At 38.1% G+C, this 13,874-nt stretch overlaps 1 protein-coding gene across 2 annotated transcripts in view; it reads right to left on the bottom strand.

The window, feature by feature from the left end:
• The window catches only part of rabgap1l (RAB GTPase activating protein 1-like), a 104,281-nt gene that overhangs the window by 82,114 nt on the left and 8,293 nt on the right, over positions 1-13,874 (bottom strand). For both annotated transcript variants that reach the window (XM_058400648.1, XM_058400649.1), the window contains exons 5-11: positions 13,129-13,303; positions 12,439-12,599; positions 11,350-11,460; positions 10,499-10,565; positions 9,321-9,423; positions 5,939-6,105; positions 3,257-3,377 (exon numbers count right to left, since the gene is read on the bottom strand). In XM_058400648.1, coding sequence (XP_058256631.1) covers positions 3,257-3,377; positions 5,939-6,105; positions 9,321-9,423; positions 10,499-10,565; positions 11,350-11,460; positions 12,439-12,599; positions 13,129-13,303 — 905 coding nt within the window. The remainder of the gene's footprint in view (positions 1-3,256; positions 3,378-5,938; positions 6,106-9,320; positions 9,424-10,498; positions 10,566-11,349; positions 11,461-12,438; positions 12,600-13,128; positions 13,304-13,874) is intronic.

Raw genomic sequence — 13,874 nt, 5'->3', positions numbered from 1 at the left:
TGTTTGCTGACGTGTTTCCTATTTCCTGACCCATTGTGACTTAGTGTGAATGGGGACTAACACAAATGTTTCATGACAGAAGCATAAAATCATGATAAGAGTGAAGAGACCAGATGATTCATTGGCTGAGGATTTGCCTAGATGTTTTAAGGGAAGTCTGTTTAATCTTGCCATATTTTAATAATCCCCAAATCTCTGGGGTCCCTGCCAAGGGTGTTGTCCCTTTTTTTTGGAGATCACGAGTCCAAAGCCCGACACATCCACAGCCATCCATTAGGAGCCTGCTCTCCACAATGGAACGATGGCTTTTCTTTCTCAGCTGTCAGACAAAGTGACACTAGCCAATCATGGATGCTTGTCAGCTCATGTATAGTACCTTTTGTCTGTAAATGTCACAATGGGATTTTGTGAACTTTTTTCTTTTTGAATCTAGTGACTAAATCTTACTCCAAAAAGCCTGCGTTGGAGTGTTCAAAAAAATTTGTCCTCATGTTGCCAAACACAATACATAATTTTCCCAGCATTGCATACTTTACATTTATGCCCAGCTTCTTGGTTATATTTATCAGAAAACTTTGTTTACTATTACTCGACACTTCAGATACTAAATAAAATATATACAGTTAATATGAACAGTTGATTTCTTATTATCTGAAAATTCCAGTACCAAACTCGTCAAATATGGGGAAAAAAGGCATATTTACAGACCCTCCACAGCTTTCTAACTAAATTAACAAGCACACTTCATTCATAAACGATGCTAAAATACGAGTGAGGAAGTGCAGAGAGAGCAAATGTGTTTGACTTTTCCAGTCAAACACACTCTGCATTTTCTCTCACTTTATCTCAATCATCAGATTATGATGGCTAAAACAGGCAATGCTGGGAAAAAATAAAAAAACAACTGTTTCGTTTTTCCCCCCACATCGCCTTCTCACACATTCTCAAAAGGCAATCTAAATAAGCCCAGAGACCTGGTTATTTGTCTTGTAAATTGAATGCCATAAAGCTTTGCAGGATCAGGGAAAGAGGGTACATTCTTCAATCAACTTGCACATGGGCATGCAATTATCACAGTGTGTGTGTGTGTGTGTGGCAGAGAGAGAGAGAGAGAGAGAGAAAGAGAGAGAGAGAGTTTATGTAGCTCTAGACTGTATTATAAGGAGGTGAAAAGGCACATTAGGAAGCCCTTTTGTTTGTGCATGTGCATGTATGTGTATGCAGGGCAAGGACTTGGCAATAACTGAAATTTTACACTTACACTACCGCTCAAAAGTTTGGGATCACTCAAAAATTGTATTGTTTTCCAAGGAAACACACACGCAATTAGTCTGAATAGAAAATATAGCAAAAGAACAGGACATGTTGACATGTCAGAGCTAGAAATAATGATTTTGATGGAAATGATGAATGTTTTCTTCAAACTTTGCCTTCATCAAAAAAAAAACACCACCACCTTTTGCAGCAATTACAGCCGGGGCATTCTAGCTGTCAATTTTTCAAGATAATCTGATGAGATTTCACCCCATGCTTCCTGGAGCATCTCCCACAAGATGGATTGGCTGATGGAGTCTTCCTCCGTAGCTGAAATCCAGCTGAAATATGCAAGTGATCCCAAACTTTTGAGCAGTAGTGTATGACTTCTTTTCACTGTTCAAAAGTATCACATATCACATTTACACTGTGCACAAATCATCATTTTTATGCAATAAACATGATGCTTATTGCATTTAAGCATATCAGGTAAAGTGTATTTGTGTAATGAGGGAGGGTGTGGCCTAAGGAGATCAACACCTTATATCAAGGTATAATATCAAGGCATAATAATTAGGCAGGCAAAATGGGCCAAAAAGGAGATTAACTGACTCCGAAAAGTCAAAAATTGTAAAAAGTCTTTCAGAGGGATGCAGCTCTCTTGAAATTGACTGATATTGGGGCGTGATCACAAAACCATCAGACGTTTTGTTGCAAATAGTCAACAGGGTCACAAGAAATGTGCAAATTTGCAAATTAATTACCAAAGATTTGAGAAGAAACAAACGTGAAGCTACTTGGAACCCATTGTCCTCCAGTGCTGTCATATTCCTGAACAACACGGTTCCAGAAGTACACGGTGTACTGTGCTCAGAGACAGGGCCAAGGCTGAAACCTGACCACCACAGAAAGCCACGCATAAGCTGAAACGTCAAGACTTGGCCAAGAAATATCTAAAGACAGATTTTATAAAGGTTCTTCGGACTGATAGGAGGAGAGTGACTCTTGACAGACCAGATTGATGGGCATGTGGCTGGATCAGTAATGGGCACAGAGCTCCACTTCGACTCAAGGAGCAAGGTGGACAGGTATGGGCTGGTATTATTGAAGATGAGCTAGTTGGACCATTTCTGGTTGAAGATGGACTCAAAATCAACTCCCAAACCTACTGCCAGTTTTTAAAAGACAATGGTACAGGAAAAAATCTGCATCTTTCAAGCAGGCCATGATATTTATGTAGAACAATGCTCGATTGCATGCATCAAAGTACTCCACTGTGTGGCTAGCCAGTAAAGGCCTTAAATATGAAAGAATAATGACATGGCCTCTCTCACCTGACCTAAACCCTATGGAGAACTTGTGGGCTCTTCTTAAACGGGAGATTTACAGTGAAGGAAAACAGTACACCTCTCTGAACAGTGTCTGGGAAGCTGTAGTTGCTACTGCACAAAAAGTTGATCCTCAACAGATCAAGAAACTGACAGACTCCATGAATGGAAGGCTTATGAGTGTCACTGAAAGGAAGGGTGGCTATATTGGTCACCGATATTTTTTTCGAAATGCCAGAAATGTTTATTTGTAAATTTTGAGCTGTTTGTTTATTATTCTCACTTTAACCGATAAAAATAAACAAGTGAGATGATATGTTTGTTGTTTTTAATTTAGTTACATAATAATTCTGCACACTAATAGTTGCCTAATAATTGGGCACATGTAGATATTCTCCTAAGAAAGCCAAAACCTCACTTTTACTTCCTTAAATATTCAGTTTGAGGTTTTTTAACATTTTGGATTAACCGAGACCACTGTAGTTGCTCAATAATGAAATTAATCCTCAAAAATACAACTTGCCTAATAATTCTGCACACAGTGTATATCACTTTTTCAGAACACTTCTGCTGACAGTTTGTTTGAAAATTTATATATGTATATATGTTACAGTAGAAACTATGCCATAGAACTTTTTACATGATTTTGTGCCTGCCTCTTATATAAACTATACCTTCCTCTGGCTCCTCTTCCTCAGTAGGGGACTGCAAGCGGCCTCGTGATGCTCCCACTCGGTCTGATTCCCTCTGAAGACTCACTACTTCATATATGGCATCTCCTTGACTGTCCAAGACCTACGCATAAACACATTTATGTTCAATAATGCACACAGGAAATGCATTCATTCGTTCACTTCCTCCTTCCATTTCTCACTGGCAACAGAGAAGTAGAGTGATAAGAGGATTAATATTAAATAATATTGATTCAAAGCCCAAGTAATGTTTAAAACAGCTCAGATCTATGCCTTCACTTACATTGAAACAGACTAACTAGCATTAAGCTTTAGGCTTGAACAAAGTTTGCCCAAACAGTGATTAGACAGGAACCACAGCCAATCAGGAGAGACTGAGACACAAAAATGAGTTTGTGAGCCAAGAAAGGAAGAGTCAGATATAATACTAACACAGTCAGACATCCACTCCTCCATCCATTTTCTGTACTGCTTAACCTACACAGGGTCACAGAACCAGAAGCCTATCTCAGGCAACTCAGGGCACAAGGCAGAGTACCTGCTGGAGCGATGCCATTCCATCACAGGGCACACTCGCAGACCAATTCACACACTATGGACAATTTCGAGACAATTATGTGTGTGTTTGGTGCATTTGATCAGATCTGTTACATCAGGTGAGTTATGCATTCAGTTACATCTGTGAAGCTTTCATGCACATAACATTCCTCTAATCCTGACTGGAAAACAAAAATAGCACTGGAAGAATAAAACAAGTAGGGAATGATTCAGCACAACACGCATTACTAAATTTTCTTGCTCTCAGAATAGTAACCAGACAGGGAAAAATTCCAAAACATTACATCCAGCAATTTTTACAGAGAAATACTAAGAATTGTATCTAATTCAGAACAATGCAGTTTTTGTACAGTAAAAAATGACACCAAATCCAATTTAAGTTCATTTCAATAACACAAGTTCAGATGTACATAGAAACTTCAAACCCTTGTTAAGCTTTAAATGAAATAAAAAATCCTGATACTGTGCTATTATATTTACACCATTAATGGCCAACAATTATATTTAAAAAAAGGAAAAAAGAAAAGAAAAGTGTGAGAGTAGATCACTCATGGCTACATGGCGCTATCTGTAAATGTTTTGATTGGTTATAATTCATTCCAATTCTTTACAAACTCCACACTGACAATCTGCTTTGAGTTTTCAAAGTTAGCCTCACCTCTACTGCTGCCTCAGGGGAAACAGGCAAAAATATAATTACGCGTACGGAAGGAAATTAAAAAGGAGCAGCCAGTGAGAAAAAGGTCTCTCACTGAGTGGTCACTCCTGGGGAGCTTATATGGTAATGGGGTTCACAGAGAGCCTGGTGTAATCAGAGCGGCGGATTACGTGCATGCTATTCATTCATTAGAGGTCATCTCTAAACCCATCCTTCTTCACATCTCTGAAATAAGCTTACATCGCTGCAGACAGACTTATCATTTGTACTGAAATGGAAGCCAGTCGGTTGTAACTGTTGAGCAGAAAATGTGCTTCATGCAGAAAACAATAACATTTACACCAAATAATAACTACTTACTTAATTTCTTTACACACAATCAAAAGCAACAGCAAATAAATTATAATAATAAAATAAGTAGAGGGCAGGACTGGGTTTGGTGCTAACACCATAATCTTATCTTTTAATTAGCTTTTAACTACGGCCCATGCATTCTTCCACTCAGCAATAAAATAACTATGGAGGCAATCAGCAGGACACGCAGGCAGCAAACCCTAATTACTTCAGCTTGATAATGAGAGCCAGGCCTCTCATTAAGTTCCTTAATACAAAGCCTTCATTTGATGCTTCACAGCTTTTCAGGAGTCGAGGTAGTGCTCTCGATTGCTCTCAACAAAGATTCCCTGCCCATATAAGAGTCCTGTCTTCTACAATGAACACAACGAGGTTGTTCCTGCATTATCAAAACGAAGTGGTATTTGTAGGTTTGCATAATACATTTGTTAACTGTTATCTAATAATTAACCATCTCCTTAAATAAAATCAGCTACAGTATTGATAGCTAAAATGAATTGGCTGCTATTAGATGCTGATATACATTCAATCTGGAGCAATAAAAAAGCAATCTACGATGCAAAGCATATCATCAGTTAATGGGGCTTAAGTATTTATTTCTAAATTATTTACATAAATGGGATAAACAACTGTGACTTGAATGATGAGCCAAGTAATAGCGGTTATGTGCTTCACGTGGAGAAAAAGAAGTGTTCACCTATCATTAGAGGGATCAAGAGTTTAGTGCTACAGCCATCCCCATCTTGTAGTCCAGAGAACAAAATTAGCCGTGCTCTCTGGGCGGAGTGGATGGTGTCCCCTGTCAATCATAGCAACACTAGCCGATCACGGGGGCTGTAAGTTCAGGTATACAGAAAAGGGCAAAGAGCACTTTTCTCTGGGTGTGTTACACTTTTCTGTGTTGTAGCTTGAGAAAAGGAAGGTTGCCTTCATGTGTTTGCCCCACCCTCCTAGACTGGTAGTCGTCATGTGATGAGCCAAGAGCTAGCTATTGAGTGGAAAGTGCTAAGACCAAATTTTACATGATCTTATATAGAGTCACTTCAGGATACACTGAACCGTAAAAGGCAACTGTAGCTGCTGTAATGGCGTACCGGTTTGAGCTGCATGTAGAAGGTCTCAGAGAAAGCTTTGCGGCTGAAGTACCAGAACCTCTCATTGGATGGGTAAACTCGGACCAAGGCCTCCATCAGGAATCGAACAGGCTCCACCACCTCTGTCACCACCAGGTCCACAGCCACTGTCATATACACCTGCTTATCTGGCAAAATAGGCAAAAATGTCAGGGTGTTAGATACAAGATTGAATGTTCCCTGATTCGCTGACAAAAGATCAGCATGTATGACTATAATGGCCTGCTACAGAAAAAAGAAATGTATTCATTTATTTATCTTTTATGGAAAACCTGTCAGATATTGCAGCAGCTGAATCTTGGCAAATTAGGCTATCTGCTACTTTATGAACCCATTAATGTGTTTCACCAAAACATTAAGATGCTGTTTATATAGGTTACTTTCAAATCTTGTCTCAGCTGTGTTCCTGCACAGACTGTGTTTGGAAAGGAGCTTGATTTAAGAAACGAGGTGACAAAAACTGCCAACCGGTCAAAAGACGTCTAAATCCTTGCTAGCTAAATGTGATTTCCTAACACAATGAATGTTATGCACTGATCAAACTATGTGCCTCAGCAAAACCGAAGTAAGCCTCAAGTCAGGTTTATAATCAGATACCATCTGTCAAAAAGTCTCTGATGCTCCTGTGTCGGAATAAAAATTACTTCCCTCTTTTCATTTTTGAGATTAACCCGAATTTAAAATGCTAGAACACTGCCTGTGTTAGAAATACATACAAAAGTAAAATGTATTTAAATTCAAGAAATTTAGTTTTATTTAAGAAATATACATACAGGTGTAAACGTGAACCGAAAATAATTTCAGTATGTTTTTTTCCCACCACACATGAAATTCATTCATTTGTTTACTAGAACCTTGTACAACAGTTTAAAAACCCAAATTATGCATCATGTATAAGCCCACAAATACCAACACAACCATGGCAAATACTAGGCAGCTGAGCAGAAGGTCAGAGGCACATGTGCTCTCCAGGGTCTAATCCAAAAGCAAACCCTCATGTCATATACTATGCACTCTCATTACTCAAACCCACGTTACAGATTACGTACTGTCCAGCAGAAAATGCAATGGTGCACTGAGAGACAAGCAGGACTTTATATGTGCATAGTACTTCAAATGATCTACATGTTCAGACACATGGTTAAAGGATTTGTCTTTGTTTTCAGGCCAAATATAATAATAAAATACTAGAGGAAATAGGTGAACTGCTATAAAACAAAACACTTTCACATGATGGATTTTATTATTGTAATTAATGTGGATAAACAAGAAGTTTATGAGAGAACCACTAAAAAAAAGATTCCAATTAGGATAGAGTGAACCGTAAAACCCTGGCAGAGAAGAGCATTTAGATAAACATTAAAACTTCTCAATGTCATAGCCTTCTGACAACTGCCAAAGGCCACAAAAACCTGATGAAAATGGAATATTGGTTAATCACACTGCATGAAATTAGCAGTCACCTAAATCAAGTCGAAAGAAATAGGTCTGAAAATTCTATTGATGAAAAGAAAACATCCCCCGTCTTTGCAAAGCAGAGGTCAGCTGTCTCCATTTGGTTCCCCCTCAAATTACCAACATGGACTATATAATGAGGACAGGCTCTCTGTTCTGGAGGGAAATATGACAGTTTTACAGGCTACGTTGTTTCTTTCCTTTCTTTCATTCCATTCTCCCGCATGCCTGGTTCCATGGAAACCTAAATAGCAGGTTTCATTTAGGTGCCACTGGTCTGAATGCTAAAAAGTCAAACCATGTGCTATATTGCATGGTGGTGTGGTACTCTCTTCTCTTGCTGACTCTCTCTCACACACTCTCTGCCTCTTTCTTTTTCTCTCAAACATACACACACATATACATCAAATCAAATCAATATTTGGTGTGACCACCCTATGCCTGCCTGCAGGTGGATTGCTCCATCTTGGAGAACTAATCATAGATTTTTTGTGGATGGAGGCTGCCTCAAATCCTTCTGTCCCAGACAGACTCGATGATGCTGAGGGTCAGGGCACTGTGGGGGGCCAAACCATCACTTTCAGGACTCCTTGTTCTTCTCTGTGCTGAAGATAGTTCTTCAAGGACATTGGCTGTATGTTTGGGGTATGTTCCTTGTCCTGCTGCAGAATAAATATGGGGCCAATCTGGTGCCTTATGGTATTACATGATGGATAATTATCTGCCTGTTTTTCTCAGCACTGAGTACACCATAATTCCTGACCAAATCTCCAACTCCATTTGCAGAAAAAAAGCCCTGAACCTCTAAGAAACCTCTACCATGCTTTATTGTTGCCTGCAGACACTCATTATTGTGCTGCTCTCCAGCTCTTCTGCAAAAAACCTACCTCCTGCTACAGCCAAATATTTCAAATTTTGACTCATCAGAGAGCACCTGCTGCCGTTTTTCAGTTCCTATGCTTTCGTTCATAGTTGCTTAGCCTTGTTTCCACTCAGGGATATGGCTTTTTGGCCGCAATTCTTCCACGGCCGCAATTCTTCCAAGACTTCTCCGGCCAGTAGATGAGTGTACCTGGGTCCCACTGGTTTCTGCCAGTTCTTTGCTGATGGCACTGCTGGACATCTTCTGATGTCGACGGGAAGTAAGTATGAAGTGTCTTTCATCAGTTTCCTTGGACCACCACTGCGTCTACTGTCTATAGAAACATTGCCTATTTCTTTGTGCTTCTTCAAAAGAGCTTGAACAGCATATCTTGAAACCCCCAGTCTGCTTTGAAATCTTTGCCTGGGAGAGACCTTGCTGATGCAGTATAACTACCTTGTGTCTTGTTGCTGTGCTCAGTCTTGCTATGGGGTACTACCAGTCCGGCTGATCCTCACCCAATTTTAAGCTTCCTACACAGCTGTGTTTTAACCTACATATGAAACTGATGATCATACACCTGACTCTGAGCCTACAAAACTGAAGCTGGTTTGAAGTCAAAGGGTAGTCACACCAGATATCGATTTGATTTATATTTAGTTCGCTAACTTTGCATTTTGAAAATGAAAACTAAAAACAAGTAAACCATAAAATAAACAATTAAAATATATATTTTTGTAAGCATCACTTTCGAGTTCTCAGCATTTCTTCACATGTGCCTAAAACCTTTGCAGAATATACATACACACTATACATATATAAACGCACACATGTCTGTATTATGTACAACAAATATGAATCCTAAATATGTCAAGGCCATCAGAACAGTATATGAAACTGAGGATAAATCCATTCTGTATATAATATGAAACAATCCAATTTGTATAAATAAATATATAATATTTGCAAATATGTAATGTAGTGCATTGCTACATCATTACCCATGGAGTATTAACAGTTTCTCACCTTTGGGTGTATCCTCATTAAGGGCTTGAAATGCAGAGGTGTTAGGGTTCCATATGCCAGTGATCACATAAGCCTTTCCATCCGCACTCTTCCCCATCACCTCCTACATACAATAAGAACCAAAAGGTTACCCAGGAAAAAGTAAACAGCTGACCATGCTTTGCCCAAATGTAGGCAAACCTTCACTGGTGTTGATGTTTATGGGTTTCATACAATGACAAAATCTAAACATTATATCCTTCAAAATATGTTTTGAACAAAGAAAGGACAGTGAGGGAACACAACTGTTTATTGCTGCTATAACAGTAACAGGAACAGGAATCTTAAAAATAACTATGAAAGTGTTGTGTATGTATTGATCTGGTATAAAAGTAACAATGCAGTTCACTGATAATTTTCCTATAACAGCATGGACTATCTTGTTTTATTCTTTACTTATAAATCCTTATTACTATTTAATTCTATGCATTAATTCTTTTATAAGCCTCTTAAGCACTCTTTGCGCTATGTACATTGCATTACGCATTCCTATTTTTATGCTTCTTAAAATAAACAGTGAAAAAAATCTTCATTATTTCAGAGTATTCTAGTCATCCATCTCTTCTCATCAGCCATATTTTTTCATATCAGATCTATTGTAATATCTGTCAAGTAATTTCCCCGCCTTTCAATTCACAAACCAAGATCATAAACAGCCATTTAAAAATAAAATGCCAAGCACAAATTTAAATATACAATTTTTAAAGCTAAATTTTATTCCCCCCATTAATCCCACCAAACACTACCAGAGCTGATTAAGCTACACGTCTGATTGTTTTAGCTCTTGTTGCACTTCCCTCCTGCATTGAACTTGCTTGAGGCAATATGTAAAATTATGTTTCTAATGAATAATAAAATTTCCACGTCTTTAAATAGCAGACGTGAAATGGCTTTTTAAAAGTGTTGCAGTATGAGAAAATATGAGGCAATGAGGGTACAAAACTGGTCCCGAGACACAGCTCAAGTAAAAGTCGCTCAAAAGGTAAACAACAGACTGTCATAAAATTAAAGGACCACAAAGGAAAAGAACAATGCTAATAACCCCATATGGGGTTTATAGAACAGCATCTGAGACAGCACAATGTATTACTTTTGAGACACTTAAAGAAAGAGGAGGGAAGAATCCAGGGTTTTCGTACCATGTCTAATAAATGCATGTCGTTGTTCCGAACCTTCTGCCCAGGACTCAGCAACATGCCGAAACATCTGATATGATCAAAGAGAAAGTGAAACATCCATCAATTTTTGGATCTGTTTTTATAATAAGCAATGAAATACAGACAGGCGACCAATTAAAGAGGAGTCCTAAAGTCCTTAAGTAAAGCTTTGAGAACTACTTCGATACACCATGTCATTGACTCTATAGGTCTGTGGAACTGTACCAGTGGAATAAGCAGTGTTTTTTCCCGAAAAAGATTCCTTTGGTGGGTTTTTGAGTAGTTGATGGCAAAGCAGGGCAGATTTTTCTTGAGTTAAATTCATTACATATAATTTGCATTATTATCATACTCATCAGATCATTGATGTCTATGTTTTATCAGTGGAGAAGAGAGAGTCTATTGCTGTGACTTGAGTGCCACCATGTGCCTGGTGTAGGAATCACACTTTACAAGAACAAAATCTACAAATTATTTAAAAAGAAAGAAAGAAAGAAAGAAAGAAAAGGTAAGTGTGTGGCTGGAAAGAAAATGAAAAGAAGAGGAAGAGGAAAAGAGAGAAAGAGAATAAGAGACAGAAAGAGACTGAAATGTTGGAAAGACAAAAGACAGAAAGAAAGAAAGAGCAAGTGGGTGTGTAGAGTGAAAGAAAGAGAGAGAGAGACAGAGATAGAGAGAGAGAGAGAGAGAGAGAGAGAGAGAGATGTAAGCAAGTAAAAAGACAGAATGCAAGAGAGTGAAGAAGAAGGAAAAACTGCAGTTACTTGAACACTGGTGCTTAAGTGTGTGTGTGTTTGTGTGCGTGTGTGTGTATGTGTGTGCGTGTGTCTCACCGCTCTATTCCCAGTTCTTTGTTGGAAATCTGCTGAACTGTAACCACCACCTTCTTCTGCACGCCCTGCCGCAGCTTGAAGTAGAACTTGTCTCGGTCTTTAGGAACAGGACTGCAGAAATGAGAGAAAACCAATGATACATTTTATTTACCATGTAAAGCCGCTGGAATTAGGTCTGTCTCAGTTAAGAAACACAGTGCCAGTGTTATAATAGAAGCATAACACACACACGTCTAAAGAACAAATATTTATCTACATCTTTAAGCAAATTATATTTGTCTATCTTTTAAAGGGAACATCAACATAACTCTAGCGCAAAACGAAAACATGAACAGACTGTATATAGTGACTGTACTGCCTTTCTTTCTGACTAATTTTCTCACAAACACAAATGGAAGTACAGGTTACTACCTGAAGCCTAACAGTAACCTTAGATTAGATCACAGTTTATTTTGATCAGTCCTTAACTAAGGCTTAGTTAACTTATATATTCCTCGGTTTCTCAGGAACTATAAGGTGAAACTTATTTTCTCTATCTTAACGATATTTTGGGTTAGTATCGGAAATAATGGGCTGGTTACTTTAAAAACATGGCTGCCACTGGCCAATCAGCTTTCAGAAGAGATATACATTGAGAAAACTGAATTCCTAATAAATAAATAAATAAATAAATAAATAAATAAATAAATAAATAAATAATAATAATAAAAAAATAATTAAAAACAAATTAATAAAATGCTGTTATTCAAACAGGCCACTGGGTGGTGCCAATCAAAGCATATCTGATGGGTTCAATTTACCACACTTTCACAAACTAAACCACAGAAAGACATTAACCTCTAATTAACCTCCATACTTTTAGTAAACTAATCAATCGGTGACCTGTGAATGGCACCAGTAAAAAAAAAAAAGAAGAAGAAAAAATAGAGTTCCAATATAATATTAAAATAATATCCATCAGATTAAGTAGGACAACATGAAACAGCTAATTCTTCTATTTAACAAACAATAAAGGGAAGAGATGTTTCCTAATAAGGAGAGAATTTTGGAGATGCTCCTAATATGGAGAGACAATATAGCAGTTTTGACCTGAAGTTGCCTTTGCCGTCATCCTCTCGCACCTCCAGGGACACAGTGAAGGTGAAGATGTCACTGTCAGGGGATTGAGGTAATGCCAACTCACGAATCTCTGTGGCAGCTCTAGATGAACGCTTAAAGGCTGTGGAGAAGCTGTAGAGAATCCGGCTCACCTGAACAAAATACCAAAGAAATAGGATTGTTTTAATTGATCTCTGTCCATTAATGGATTAACTCTAGGTCACCAGGCACTGAGGGCACTTTCCACATTTAACAGCAAGCATTTTTATGAGCTAAAACAATTACATTTCAATTAATGAAAAATCAAGTGATGCACATTGTTACAGGATAATAGTCATTGAGGAGATGGAGTTATGCAGCACAACACATAAAGCAGAGTTGCTAATAACACCCAGGAGTGAATTATTTTTCTAAAACAACATGCTCTGAAATGCTTTATTACTCTTAAATCATAATATTCTATTTATTAATGAATACCATCATACCTTTTACCCATATAAATATGCATTTAATGTGTAGAAGTTAGTTGCTATTCTTCCAAAGCACAAAGCAATTCTTACTTTGGGCACAGGAGATTCATCCTAAACATGCTGAATAAACGACTCCTCAAAACACTTTTATGAGCAGGGAGAAATTTACAATGCTTTGGTTCGAGACTTGTTCTACAGAGGGTCTACTCACAGCTTCTTTGATATGGCAAGAGAAGACGTGAATCTGAAAGTCCTCAGAGCTGCGGTAGCTCTCAGTGAAGCAGAAGCAGTCACTCTCTAAGGAGCCATCTTTTCCCCGGGCACAGAACAGCACTTTATAGATAGGGAAGGAGGCAATCTCAGTGCCAGTGGCCTGGTCAACAATCCTGAAGCAAAGCACATAAAAGTAACGGTGAATTGTTTTACAAAATCACTCCAGTCATACACAAAAATGACACTACAAATGCTAGCTAAAAGAGTTAACAATACCCTACAGTTTTTTTGGGATGTGCGAGTACGTATTTGGTTTCAGTAAGAAGTGCAAATATTAGAAACCGACAGGAACTTGTGCAAGAAACAATTTATGGTTGCTACACAGTATTTTCACATCTCGTACTTTAAAGGTGAAACAGCAGTTCTCATAAAAGCTATGTTCATTCTTAACCCATAGCAAAAATAACACAGAGAAACCACATCACACGGCTAGTTTCAGTGTGGTTTATCTTAGTGTGATCAGACAACAAGCATCTAACCTGTCTAATTTCTAACCACTTTTTAGAAAACAATTAACAATGACATGCATTAAACCTTTTTGGTTTATAAATCCGAATAAGGTACTTGGGTGAAATTTCAGTCCGTGACATGAACTTTGAAAAAAAAAAAGCTCACCCTGCATAAAGTACAGGAAAAGGAAGAAGATCCATTGAAGACAACTTTTCTAAATTCATAAATTTTTCT

Source organism: Hemibagrus wyckioides, linkage group LG10, assembly GCF_019097595.1.
Source record: "Hemibagrus wyckioides isolate EC202008001 linkage group LG10, SWU_Hwy_1.0, whole genome shotgun sequence".
Taxonomy (NCBI): Eukaryota; Metazoa; Chordata; class Actinopteri; order Siluriformes; family Bagridae; genus Hemibagrus; species Hemibagrus wyckioides.
The sequence above is the reverse complement of the archived record's forward strand: the minus strand, read 5'-3'. Positions and strand labels throughout refer to the sequence as shown.